Source organism: Heterodontus francisci, chromosome 4 (assembly GCF_036365525.1).
Source record: "Heterodontus francisci isolate sHetFra1 chromosome 4, sHetFra1.hap1, whole genome shotgun sequence".
Classification (NCBI taxonomy): Eukaryota; Metazoa; Chordata; class Chondrichthyes; order Heterodontiformes; family Heterodontidae; genus Heterodontus; species Heterodontus francisci.
In genome coordinates, this window is record NC_090374.1 from 157,796,443 (window position 1) to 157,809,981 (window position 13,539).

General features: G+C 44.5%; 1 protein-coding gene across 2 annotated transcripts in view; it reads left to right on the top strand.

Annotated features, from left to right (window-relative positions):
• The first annotated feature begins 6,050 nt into the window (after positions 1-6,050).
• Positions 6,051-13,539, top strand: part of LOC137369356 (transmembrane protease serine 11C-like) — a 49,731-nt gene continuing 42,242 nt past the window's right edge. The window contains exon 1 of one of the 2 annotated variants that reach the window (XM_068030442.1): positions 6,051-6,260. In XM_068030442.1, coding sequence (XP_067886543.1) covers positions 6,256-6,260 — 5 coding nt within the window. In that variant the 5' untranslated portion in view covers positions 6,051-6,255. The remainder of the gene's footprint in view (positions 6,261-13,539) is intronic. The other variant, XM_068030443.1, reaches the window with a different exon arrangement.

A 13,539-nucleotide genomic window follows, 5' to 3' on the forward strand; every position in this document is an offset into this window, starting at 1 on the left:
GTCCTTTCAGTAATGTGGTGACCAGAACTGTACACAATACTCCAGCTGTGGCCTAACCAGCATTTGAAACAGTTCCAGCATTACATCCCTGCTTTTGTACTCTATACCTTGGCCAATAATGGAAAGCATTCTATATACCTTCTTCACTACTCTATCTACTTGTCCTGCCACCTTCAGGGACCTGTGGACGTGCACTTCAAGCTCTCTCACTTCTTCTACCCCTCTCAATATCCTCCCATTTATTTTGTATTCCTGCACTTTATTTGCCCTCCCCATATGTATTACCTCACACTTCTCTGGATTGAATTCCATTTGCCACATTTCCGCCCACTCAACCAAACCATTGATTTTATTCTGGAGTCTACCGCTATCCTCTTCACTATCAACTACATGACCAATTTTTGTGTCATCAGCAAATTTCTCAATCATGCCTCCCACATTTAAATCCAAATCATGAATATATACCACAAACAGCAAGGGACCCAACTCTGAGCCCTGTAGAATGCCACTGGAAACAGCCTTCCATTCGCAAAAACATCCGTCGACCATTACCCTTTGTTTCCTGTCCCTGAGCCAATCTGGATCCAACTCGCCACATTCCCCTGTATCCCATGGGCTTTCATTTTACTGACCAGTCTGCCATGCGGGACCTTGTCAAATGCCTTACTAAAGTCCACATGTAGACCACATCCACTGCACTATCCTTATCAATGCTCCCGGTACTTCCTCAAAAAACTCTATTACATTAGTAAGACATGACCTTCCCCTAACAAATCCATGCTGACTATCCCTGATTAATCTGTGCCTTTCTAAGTGGCAGTTTATCCTGTCCTTCAGAATTGATTCTAACAATTTACCCACTGCTGAGGTCAGACTGACTGGCCTATAATTATTTGGCCTATCCCTTGCACCCTTTTTAACGAATGGTACAATGTTCGCAAACCTCCAATCGTCTGGTACCTCGCCTGTATCGAGTGAGGATTTGAAGATGATCCTCAAAGCATCCGTTATTTCCTCCCTGGCTTTCTTTAACAACCTGGGATGCAATCCATCTGACACTGGTGATTTATTCACTTTCAAGGATGTCAGACCCTCTAGTACTTCCTTTCCCAATATGTTTATTGTATCTAATATTTCACACTCCTCCTCTTTAACTACAATGTCTACATCAACCCTCTCCTTTGTGAAGACAGAGACAAAAAACTAATTAAGAACCCTGCCCACATCCTCTGCATCCACACGTAAGTTCCCTTGTACATCTCTGATAGGCCCGACCCTTTCCTTCGTTATTCTCTCGCTCTTAATGTACATCTTTGGGTTTTCCTTGATTTTACCTGCCAATAATTTTTCATGTCCTCTTCACTGGCTCTGGACTCTGAGAGTGGTAGTGATCTTAACTCCAACTGCTCCAGCAGCTTTCTGTCTTTTTCAAGTGCTTTTTGGCGTAGTTGATTAGAGAGACAATGTTCGATCATTTGTGTTTTGATTTCCCGTTTGACATGTTCACCGTCACTAAAGTCACATGGTTGCTAGTTGCCTCAGTCGTATGCAATATTGGTCAATTGTCTCATTTGCTTAGTGCACCAGAAGACAATTGTTTCATATATGGTATTTTTCTTGGGCGTGTAATAGGTTATTGGTGCATTTTTTGCTGAGTCATAGTCATTTTGCTCAGGTGTAGGTGTCTCAAAGATATCTTCCAATTCTTCATCTTCATAGTGGAGAAGTAAGGGCTTTTTTCTTTCGTCATCTGTGATTGCGAAACCTGCCATCACAGCCACTTTTGTCAACAATGATGTTGCCCAGCTCTCGTAAACATATTTCTTGGGTTCCATGAGAAACATGCCTTCGAGGCAATGACACCTAACCTCCTACGTCTTGCATATTTCCAATATGTAGATGATACGTTTGCTATATTTGAATACGCAGCTGCATGTAATAATTTCCTTATGTGTCTTACTGGGCTCCATCCTGCGCTCAAATTCACCTTTGAAATGGAGCAGTCAAATGTGTTCCCTTTCCTTGACGTACTATTTGAGAAATCTGCTAATGGGTCTCTACCACGGTCTACCGCAAGCCTACCTTCACTGGTCAATACACGCGTTGGTATTCTTACAGTTCCACGTGCTATACGATTGGTCTTATTGTCAACCTTGTAAATAGGGCCCGAGCAATTTGCTCACCATGCAAGATTGATGCTAAAATAGGGCGAATCAAAGGCATCCTGCGTGACAATGGCTACCCTGATCAGATCATTTCTCGCTGTATATTGCCCAAATTTATGAACAGGCCTAAGGTCGTAATTTTCATCCCTGAAAAGTGTCCAGTCTGCCTCAGATTACCCTGGAAGGTTAATGTATCCCAAAGATTTGAGCAACAGGTAAAGCTAGTTGTTTCTCGCTGCTACTATGCAGTAACAACACATGTGGTGTTCACCACTAACAGGATGCTGCTGTCAAGCCAAAAAGATGTTCTGCATATCACACAAATGAGTAATGTGATATATGAATTTCAATGCCAGTGTGATGCTAGGTATATAGGCTGTACGTCCCAAAGACTGGCAGATCATATCAAACAGCATGGCCCAGACTGTACCCAACTAGCCCATGCTTGCAAAACTCAAAACACAGTGTCCAACATTAGATGTGATTCTGCAATTGAACAATATTTGCTAAATAATAAAAGCAAAATACTGTGGATGCGGGAAATCTGAAATAAAAACAAGAAATGCTGGAAATACTCAGCAGGTCTGGCAGCATCTGTGGAGAGAGAAGCAGAGTTAACGTTTCGGGTCAGTGACCCTGCTAAATAATCCTCAGTGTGTTAAGAATTATGCTGGCGACCAATTTAAGATTGTCAATCGAGCTCGCAGTATAGCGCATTTGATCGTACTGGAACCTACATATATTACTACACAGGCCCTGTTCTTTGTAGACAGAAAGAACATGTACACACATTGCGCCTGTTTCAGCTAAACAAAATAATTGACAGCCATTCGCTGGTTTAGTCCTCAGGGCGATTACCAATCAGAGTCAAGTTTCCTGGTTTAAGTTTCAAACAAAGCGTGGCAGTTAACTGTCAGTCACCATACACTGGCAACACCTCTACCAATCAGAGTCCACTTGCCAATCAAGCAGCACTCTCTTTTCATACACTATAAATTTGTTGCTTTCCCTTACATTGGTATTCTTGCGAATTGTCCTGATGAGTGCAAGACGAAAAGCTTTGACAAAATGTCTCTGTTTTCAGCATTACGATATATAGAATGGCCTAGAGTCGCAGATTCATTTACAGCACAGAAGGAGGCCATTCAGCCCAATGAGTCCATGCCAGAGTGATCCAGTCAGTCCTACTCCCCTGCTCGATCCCTATAGCCCTGCAAATTTTATCCTTCCAAGTGCCCATCCAATTTCCTTTTAAAATCATTGATCATTTCCACCATCCACATAGGCAGTGAGTTTCAGGTCATTACCACTCGCTACTTAAAAAAGTTCTTCCTCACATTCCCCCTTGCCCCAAATGTTCAATCTGTGTCCCCTCGTCTTTGTACCACCAGTTAATGGGAACAGTTTTTTCCTGTCTAATTTATCTAAGCCCGTCATAATATAGTACACCTCTATCAAATCTCCCGTCAATCTCCTTTGCTCCAACCAGAACAACCCCAGCTTTTCCAATATAACCTTGCAACTAAAATCCCTCGTCCCTGGAACCATTCTGGTAAATCTCCTCTACACCATCTCAAGAACACTTATATCCTTCCTAAAGTGATGACTAGTAGAGGCCAGCTCGGGCCTGCAAATGAACTCCGGCCCAAGCCCAAAAGAACCACATCCGACCCGAGCCTGACCCAACCCGTGCCCTTTCATTTTTTTTCCCGCGCCCGACCCGACCCAACCCAACCACCGGAATGTTCAGTTAACCTAGCTTCTGTTTTTCACTTGTTAAGCTTGTGCAGATAAGCAACAAAAACTGTAACTGGACTTGAAAGGTTGTTTAAAAAGTGCATTAAAATTGGAGCCACGTACTGGAGGTGGTGATAGAGTGTGTCCGACCCGACCCGAGCCCGAATGCCGGACCCAGAATAGTGACCCGACCCAAACCCGACACATGTCGTCAAGTCCCATCGGGTTTGGGTCGGGTAGCCATGCTCTAATGACCAGAACTGGACGCAATACTATAGTTGGAACCTAACTGGAGCTTTATAAAGGTTCAGCATAACTTCCCTGCTTTTATACTCTGCCTCTATTTATGAAGTCCAAGATCCCATATGCTTTGTTAACCACTCTCTCATTATGTCCTGCCACCTTCAAAGATTAATGCACAGGCACCCCCAGGTCTCCCTGTTCCTGCACACTCTTTAGAACTGCAACCTTAAGTCTATATTGCCTCACCCTATCCCTTCTGCCAAAATGCATCACCTCACACTTGTCTGCATTAAATTCCATCTGCTACTTGTCTGCCCATTCTCCTAGCCCGTCTTTGACCTGTTGCAGGCTGTTCATATTCAGCCTCATTGTTTGCCACACCTCCAAATTTGATATCATTGGCAAATTGTAAAATTCCACTCAGTATTCCAATATCAAAGATGATTTCTATGTAGCAAAAAAAGCTGTGGTCCCAGCACTACCCCTTGGGGAGCACCACTGTCTACCATCCTCCAGTCTGAAAAACAACAATTTACCATGAGTCACTGTTTTCTTCTTTGCACCAATTTTCATCCAGTTGGGCACTGACTCTCCTATTCCATGAGCCTCAATTTTGTTAACCAGCCTTTCATGTGGTGCCTTATAAAATGCTTGCTTAAAATCCATATAGACAATATCTATCACATTCCCTTCATCAACCTTCCCTGTTACTTCATTAAAAAATTCAGTTAGATTAGTCAAGCATGATCTGCCATTCACAAATCCATGCTGGCTCTCCTAATTAATTCAAACCAATCCGACCCGAGTGCCTGTTGATTGTTTCCTTGATTATTGTTTCTAAAACCTTACCCACTGCTGTTGTTAAAATAACTGGCCTGTAGTTGCTAGAACTGTCCGTATATCCTTTCTTGGATAAGTTACAGGATGTTATAGATTTCGAGAGTATAATGTATATTATTTTGGCAGGTGGGGCTTCTGAAGGGATAAAGCGAGATTGGGTATTTATGGAACTGGATGGAGATGGAACCTGTCTTAATTTCCTAAAGACACTGGGATAAACTCACTGGGGAGAGGTATGAGTTATGTAAGTATGTCCAGTATGGATTCCTGGAACTTGCTTGGTTGCATTTGGGAATCAGGAGGAATTTTCCAGAGTCTTCCTGAAATTAGCCCCATTTGTTTTATTCTGTCTGTATTTTGACTCCCCCGGGAGTTTGCATTTCTAACCATTGAGAGAGTGGAGCAAAATGTTGCTCTGTCTAACATTGAGTGAGCATGGATGTACTGGACCATCTTTCCTGATCATTTTCATACATTTGTACCTTTATAAGGCATAAAACACTTCACAGTTACAAATATTCAGCTTGGTTTTATCATTCAAATACATGCTTTTACAGCTGGAGGACAGAGAAAATCCTTCCGAAATATTTGGCAAGTTTGTCACAATGATAAATGCAGCCTTCTTAAAAACTTGTGTCTTCCAGTGGTGGAATATAGTAGTCCTGTTCAACAGCTGTGATATATTTTCAGGTGACAGCAAATTGGATACACCAGTTGTATTTCAAGCACAAGAGTATTAATATATTTCAGTATTTAAGCAGTAATTTACAGAGAAGCAAAACAGTATCACCCGATTCCTCCTCTGGGTCGAGCACATAGTCTAGTTGCCCCTTTCGGCACAGTATCTCGACCTCCACAACTAGAACCACTTCATCCATGTTTTTATACTTGCAAACACCAATCATGGTATGATGGTACAATAGGCAGTAACAGATGTCAATTGCTAAATCCTTACACAGCTCAGGTGAAAACTGAACTCCTGCTGACTAATATACAGCTCACAATCAGACTGGGTTACTGAATAACAGGCAGCATCAAGTTCATGCAAAATCTTTTCCTCATTGCAGTTCCTTCCTATTGTGCAATCTTGTGTACACATGCATGCTGACATGTTATATGACGCTTCTGAAATGACTTATTATCTATGTCTATAAGATTGCTTGCTTCAATCAGTTGTTCCCATATTTTCCATTTTTGACCTTCTGCCTGGAAAAAGAACGTGTGTGGATATCAAAGATCATCACTTCTACTTATTGTAGTATCACTGTGTATGAGGTAAGGTTGAAACCTTATTTACCTTCCGATAGTCTTTTGCTTTCTCAGACTAGTCAATGTTTAAAAAAGAAACAACGCTTTGCTGAACTTTTACAGCTGGCAAGATGTCTCAGGATTCAGAAGGTTTGACAAGTTTGGTTTTAGATTTCTGTTACCATCCCACAAATTCACTGAAGAACCTTCAGAAGAAAACACTTTGGACTGAAACGCCTGATAGGGTTGAAGTATAAACTATGTAAATTTGATTGCTGAAGTAGTTAGAAGGTACAAGCGTTCTTTAAAAATTTAACCTACTCAATGCTCTGCAGTTTGGTAACCGAATCATGTGTTGATTTAGAGCTCTGCTTGTGAATTTTAACAAACTATATAAACAAGCTTAAAGCTATAGGGAATGCCAATTCACAGGAATGTTTTCCTATTTAGTAGCTCCACTTTTTACATTTAGCATAAATGGCATTTTCAACAACAGCTTATATTTATATAGCGCCTTTAATGCAATAAAACTTTCCAAGACGCTTCACAGGAGCATTGTAAAGCAAAATTAGATACCAAGCCACATAAGGCGATATTAAGGCAGATGCTCAAAAGCTAGGTCAAAGAGGTAGGTTTTAAGGAGTGTCTTAAAGCAAGAATGAAAGGTAGAGAGTCGAAGAGGTTTAGGGAAGGAATTCCAGAGCTTAGGGCTGAGGCAGCTGAAGGCAAGTGGTGGAGCAATTAAAATTGGGATGCTCAAGAGTCCAAAGTTGTAGGAGCCAGGATTGAGAGCTTTACAAATCTGCAGTCCAACCTAGACACATGAGAGAGAGCCATGTGTGAGACATATGATAGCGACACAAATACCAAGCATCTACAGCAAATGAAGACTTCTGCATCACAGATCTAGATTTCTTTTGTGAGATCTATGTTGAAGATGCATGTCAGAGGACTGTGCTTGTAGTTCAGTGTTTCCTGTGCTGAATTCAATGGAGGAATCGGGATCAGTTTTCTGACTTTTATGCTCTCATTAATGTTTTGACTACTATGGGCAATACATGTCTGCATTTCTGATATGAGCTCTCAATGCACAAGATGCCCTGGCCAGAATGTGGACTATTAACTTTTCGACTAATTTCTAGTTTAGTTTGAAACCTTCAATGAAACACTGCACATGCCTTAATCCCCCTGAGGACAGACTCTATTTTTCATACGTAGATTCCACAATAATATAACTCATATACCAAATGAATGCAAACTATTCAATATGTTAGTGATTCTACAAAGGAATATTTATTGCAATATTCAGACAATATTATAGTTATATAGAACAGTTCAAAATATAACAAGCTGTGATGATAAGCCAACAGATTTAATAATTACAAAGTGTTAACAATGCACTTAGAAAATCATAGTATGATTAGACAAAGTCAGCATGGTTTTATGGAAGGGAAATTGTGTTTGACAAATTTTTTAGTTTTTTTTGAGGATATAACTAAGAAGGGTAGACAAAGGGAAACCTGTAGATGCAGTATACATGAGTTTCCAAAAGGCATTTGATAAGCTGCTGTAATATCTGGGTTACTATACTCTTCATACGGAATTAAGATATTAGTCTGTGGGTTAAGGTAACTGGAGTTTATTTACGAACGTCTAGCACTTCCACTACAATAGTATATGATACAGCAGGTTCCACACAGAAGTTAAGGGTTCATGGAGTTGGGGGTCATATGTTAACACGGATAGAGGATTTGATTAACAGACAGGAAGTAGAAAGTAGGGATAAATGGTGCATTTTCAAATTGGCAGGCTGTGACTAGTGGAGTGCTGCAAGGATCAGTGCTGGGGCTCAGTTATTTACAATCTATATTAATGACTTAGACAAAGAGATTGAGAGTAATTTATCTAAGTTTGCTGATGATACACAGCTGGTTGGGAATGTGAGCTGTGAAGAGGACACAAAGAGGCTGCAAAAAAGATATAAACAGGTGAACTGAGTAGGCAACAAGGTGCCAGATGAAGTATAATGTTGGAAAATGTGGTAAGAATAGAAAAGCGAAATATTTTTTTATTAGGCGTGAAACTTGTAAATGTTGATGTTCAGGTGGATGGGTGTACTCATATAAGGAACACAGAAAGTTAGTATGCAGGTACAACGAGAAAGGCAAATAGCATGTTGTCATTTATTGCAAGGGAATTGGGGTACAAGAATAAGGAAGCATTACTACAATTATACAGGTCTTTGGTGAGACCTGACCTGGGAGTACTATGCGCAGTTTTGGTCTCCATATTTTTTTTTATTCATTCATGGGATGTGGGCATCGCTGGCCAGGCCAGCATTTATTGCCCATCCCTAATTGCCCTTGAGAAGGTGGTGGTGAGCTGCCTTCTTGAACCTCTGCAGTCCATTTGGGGTAGGTATACCCGCAGTGCTGTTAGGAAGGGAGTTCCAGGATTTTGACCCAGTGACAGTGAAGGAACGGCGATATAGTTCCAAGTCAGGATGGTGTGTGACTTGGAGGGGAACTTTCAGGTGGTGGTGTTCCCATGTATTTGCTGCCCTTGTCCTTCTAGTTGGTAGAGGTCGCGGGTTTGGAAGGTGCTGTCTAAGGAGCCTTGGTGCAATGCTACAGTGCATCTTGTAGATGGTACACACTGCTGCCACTGTGCGTCAGTGGTGGAGGGAGTGAATATTTGCAGATGGGGTGCCAATCAAGCGGGATGCTTTGTCCTGGATGGTGTCAAGCTTCTTGAGTGTTGTTGGAGCTGCACCCATCCAGGCAAGTGGAGTGTATTCCATCACACTCCTGACTTGTGCCTAGTAGATGGTGGACAGGCTTTGGGGAGTCAGGAGGTAAGGTACTCACCTCAGGATTCCTAGCCTCTGACCTGCTCTTGTAGCCACGGTATTTATATGGCGACTCCAGTTCAGTTTCTGGTCAATGGTAGCCCCTAGGATGTTGATAGTGGGGGATTCAGCGATGGTAATGCCATTGAATGTCAAGGGGAGATGGTTAGATTCTCTCTTGTTGGAGATGGTCATTGCCTAGCACTTGTGTGGCGCGAATGTTACTTGCCACTTATCAGCCCAAGCCTGGATATTGTCCAGGTCTTTCTGCATTTCTACACGGAATGCTTCAGTATCTGAGGAGTCACGAATGGTGCTGAACATTGTGCAATCATCAGCGAATATCCCCACTTCTGACCTTATGATTGAAGGAAGGTCATTGATGAAGCAGCTGAAGATGGTTGGGCCTAGAACACTACCCTGAGGAACTCCTGCAGTGATGTCCTGGAGCTCAGATGATTGACCTCCAACAACCACAACCATCTTCCTTTGCGCTAGGTATGACTCCAGCCAACGGAGGGTTTTCCCCCTGATTCCCATTGACCTCAGTTTTGCTCGGACTCCTTGATGCCATACTCGGTCAAATGCTGCCTTGATGTCAAGGGCAGTCACTCTCACCTCACCTCTTGAGTTCAGCTCTTTTGTCCATGTTTGAACCAAGGCTGTAATGAGGTCAGGAGCTGAGTGGCCCTGGCGGAACCCAAACTGAGCGTCACTGAGCAGGTTATTGCTAAGCAAGTGCTGCTCGATGGCACTGTTGGTGACACCTTCCATCACTTTCCTGATGATAGAGAGTAGGCTGATGGGGCGGTAATTGGCTGGGTTGGATTTGTCCTGCTTTTTGTGTACAGGACATACCTGGGCAATTTTCCACATTGCAGGGTAGATGCCAGTGTTGTAGCTGTACTGGAACAGCTTGGTTAGGGGTGCGGCAGGATCTGGAGCACAGGTCTTCAATACTATTGCGGGAATATTGCCAGGGCCCATAGCTTTTCCAGTGTCCAGTGCCTTCAGTCGTTTCTTGATATCACGCGGAGTGAATCGAGTTGGCTGAAGTCTGGCATCTGTGATGCTGGGGACTTCAGGAGGAGGCCGAGATGGATCGGGTAGGCGGTGGCGTTGTGGTATTATCACTGGGCTAGTAACCCAGAGACCCAGGGTATTTCTCTGGGGACATGGGTTCGAATCCCACCACAGCAGAAGGTGGAATTTGAATTTAATTAATAAATCTGGAATTAAAAGCTCGTCTAATGATGGCCATGAAACCATTGTCGATTGTTGTAAAAACACATCTGGTTCACTAATGTCCTTTAGAGAAGGAAATCTGCTGTCCTTACCTGGTCTGGCCTACATGTGACTCCAGATCCACGGCTATGTGGTTAACTCTTGCATGCCCTCTGAAATGGCCCAGCAAGCCACTCAGTTGTACCTAACCGCTACGAAGTTAATAAAAAGGAATGAAACCGGACGGACCACCCGGCATCGACCTAGGCACCGGAAACGACAGCCGCAAACCCAGCCCTGTCGACCCTGCAAAGTCCTCCTTACTAACATCTGGGGGCTTGTGCCAAAGTTGGGAGAGCTGTCCCACAGATTAGTCAAGCAACAGCCTGACGTAGTCATACTCATGGAATCATACCTTACAGACAATGTCCCAGACACTGCAATCACTATCCCTGGGTGCGTCCTGTCCCACCAGCAGGACAGACCCACCAGAGGTGGTGGCACAGTGGTATACAGTAGGGAGGGAGTTGCCTTGGGAGTCCTCAACATCGACTCCGGAGCCTATGAAGTCTCATGGCATCAGGTCAAACATGGGCAAGGTAAACTCCTACTGATTACCACCTACCGCCCTCCCTCAGCTGATGACTCAGTACTCCTCCATGTTGAACACCACTTGGAGGAAGCACTGAGGGTGGCAAGGGCACAAAATGTACTCTGGGTGGGGGACTTCAATGTCCATCACCAAGAGTGGCTCGGTAGCACCACCACTGACCGAGCTGGCCGAGTCCTAAAGGACATAGCTGCTAGACTAGGTCTGCGGCAGGTGGTGGGGGAACCAATACGAGGGAAAAACATACTTGACCTCGTCCTCACCAATCTGCCTGCTGCAGATGCTTCTGTCCATGATTGTATTAGTAGGAGTGACCACCACACAGTCCTTGTGGAGACGAAGTCCCGCCTTCACATTGAGGATACCGTCCATCGTGTTATCTGGCACTATCACCGTGTTAAATGGAATAGATTTCGAACAGATCTAGCAATGCAAAACTGGGCATCCATTAGGCGCTGTGGGCCATCAGCAGCAGCAGAATTGTGCTCAACCACAATCTGTAACCTCATGGCCCGGCATATCCCCCACTCTACCATTACCATCAAGCCAGGAGACCAATCCTAGTTCAATGAAGAGTGCAGGAGGGCATGTCAGGAGCAGCACCAGGCATACCTCAAAATGAGGAGTCAACCTGGCGAAGCTACAACACAGGACTATCTGCGTGCCAAACTGCGTAAGCAGCATGCGATAGACAGAGCTAAGCGATCCCGGCGGAGCAGCAGGAGAAGGTAGCGACTCTTCGGTGGGTGAGTGAAGGCATCAGGAGCTGTGTTTTAAAAGTAAGTACTTACTGTTTTACTTACTGTTTTCCTTGTCTTTGAGTTTCTTTTGGCGCCGGAGGAACCGGAAGCTGGTCGGCAGCAAGGACTCCTGGGTAGGTATTTTCTTTAAAGGTGCGGAGCAGAGTTAACCCGAGACCCTTTTTACCCTCCTCCTCTAACCAAAAAGGACTGAACAGGTAAGCTATTTCACTGTTTTTGTTAATATCTATATTTGTACTTAATTAAGGGGTAATTGAGTAAAAGAAATGGCAGCCAGTGTAGTGTATTGCTCCTCCTGCAGAATGTTCGAGGTGAGGGAAACCTCCGGTGGCCCTGCCGACTTCACCTGCTGGAAGTGCATCCGTCTCCAGCTCCTATCAGACCGTGTTAGGGAATTGGAGCTGGAGCTGGATGAACTGAGGATCATTCGGGAAGCTGAGGGGTTGATAGATAGAAGCTACACGGAGGTCGTTACTCCACAAATCAAAGGCAGCTGGGTAACAGTTAGAGGTGGGAAGAGGTCAGTGCAGGGATCTCCTGTGGTCGTTCCCCTCAACAACAAGTATACAGTTTTAGATACTGTTGGGGGGGACGGCCTATCGGGGGCAGGCTGCAGTGACCGGGCCTCTGGCACGGGGTCCTGCACTGTGGCTCAGAAGGGAAGGAGGGAGAATGGGAGAGCACTAGTCATCGGGGACTCGATGGTGAGGAGTACGGACAGGCGGTTCTGTGGGCGCAGGCGAGACGCACGGATGGTTTGTTGCCTCCCTGGTGCCAGGGTCCGTGATGTTTGTGATCGCGTCTTCAGGATCCTTAAAGGGGAGGGGGAGCAGCCAGAGGTCGTGGTGCACATTGGCACCAACGACGTAGGAAGGAAGGGTGGCACAGATGTTAGAAGTGAGTTTAGGGAGTTAGGCTGGAAGCTGAAAGCTCGGACGGACAGAGTTGTTATCTCTGGTTTGTTGCCGGCGCCACGTGATAGTGAGGCTAGGAATAGGGAGAGAGCACAGCTGAACACGTGGCTGCAGGAATGGTGTAGGAGGGAGGGCTTCCAGTTCTTGGATAATTGGACTGCATTCTGGGGAAGATGGGACCTGTTCAAACAGGACGGGCTGCATCTGAACCAGAGGGGCACCAATATCCTGGGAGGGAGGTTTGCTAGTACTGTTCGGGAGGGTTTAAACTAGTTTGGGAGGGGGATGGGAACCGGACTTGTAATCCAGGGACCAGTGGGTCCACTCAGAAAGACAAAGAGTGTAGTGAGGTATTGGGGAAGGTAGCACTGTCACAGAGGACAGATGGGCACGGAGAAGGGTTAAAGTGCGTATACTTCAACGCAAGAAGCATCAGGAATAAGGTGAGTGAATTGAAGGCGTGGATGGGCACTTGGGACTACGATGTTGTGGCCATCACTGAAACGTGGATAGGTGAGGGGGAGGAATGGTTTTTGGAGGTACCTGGTTATAGATGTTTTCATAAGATTAGGAATGGTGGTAAAAGAGGTGGGGGGGTGGCATTGTTAGTTAGAAATAGTGTAACAACTGCTGAAAGAATTTTCGAGGAGGATCTGCCGACTGAGGCACTGTGGGTTGAGGTCAGGAACAGGAAAGGAGCAGTCACCTTGATGGGAGTTTTCTATAGGCCCCCCAATAGCAGCAGGGAGGTGGAAGAGCAGATTGGGAAACAGATTTTGGAAAGGAGCAGAAGTCACAGGGTAGTAATTATGGGGGATTTCAACTTCCCAAATATTGATTGGCAACTCTTTAGATCGAATAGTTTGGATGGGGTAGTGTTTGTGCAGTATGTCCAGGAAGCTTTTCTGACTCAGTATGTAGACTGCCCGACCAGAGGGGAGGCAATATT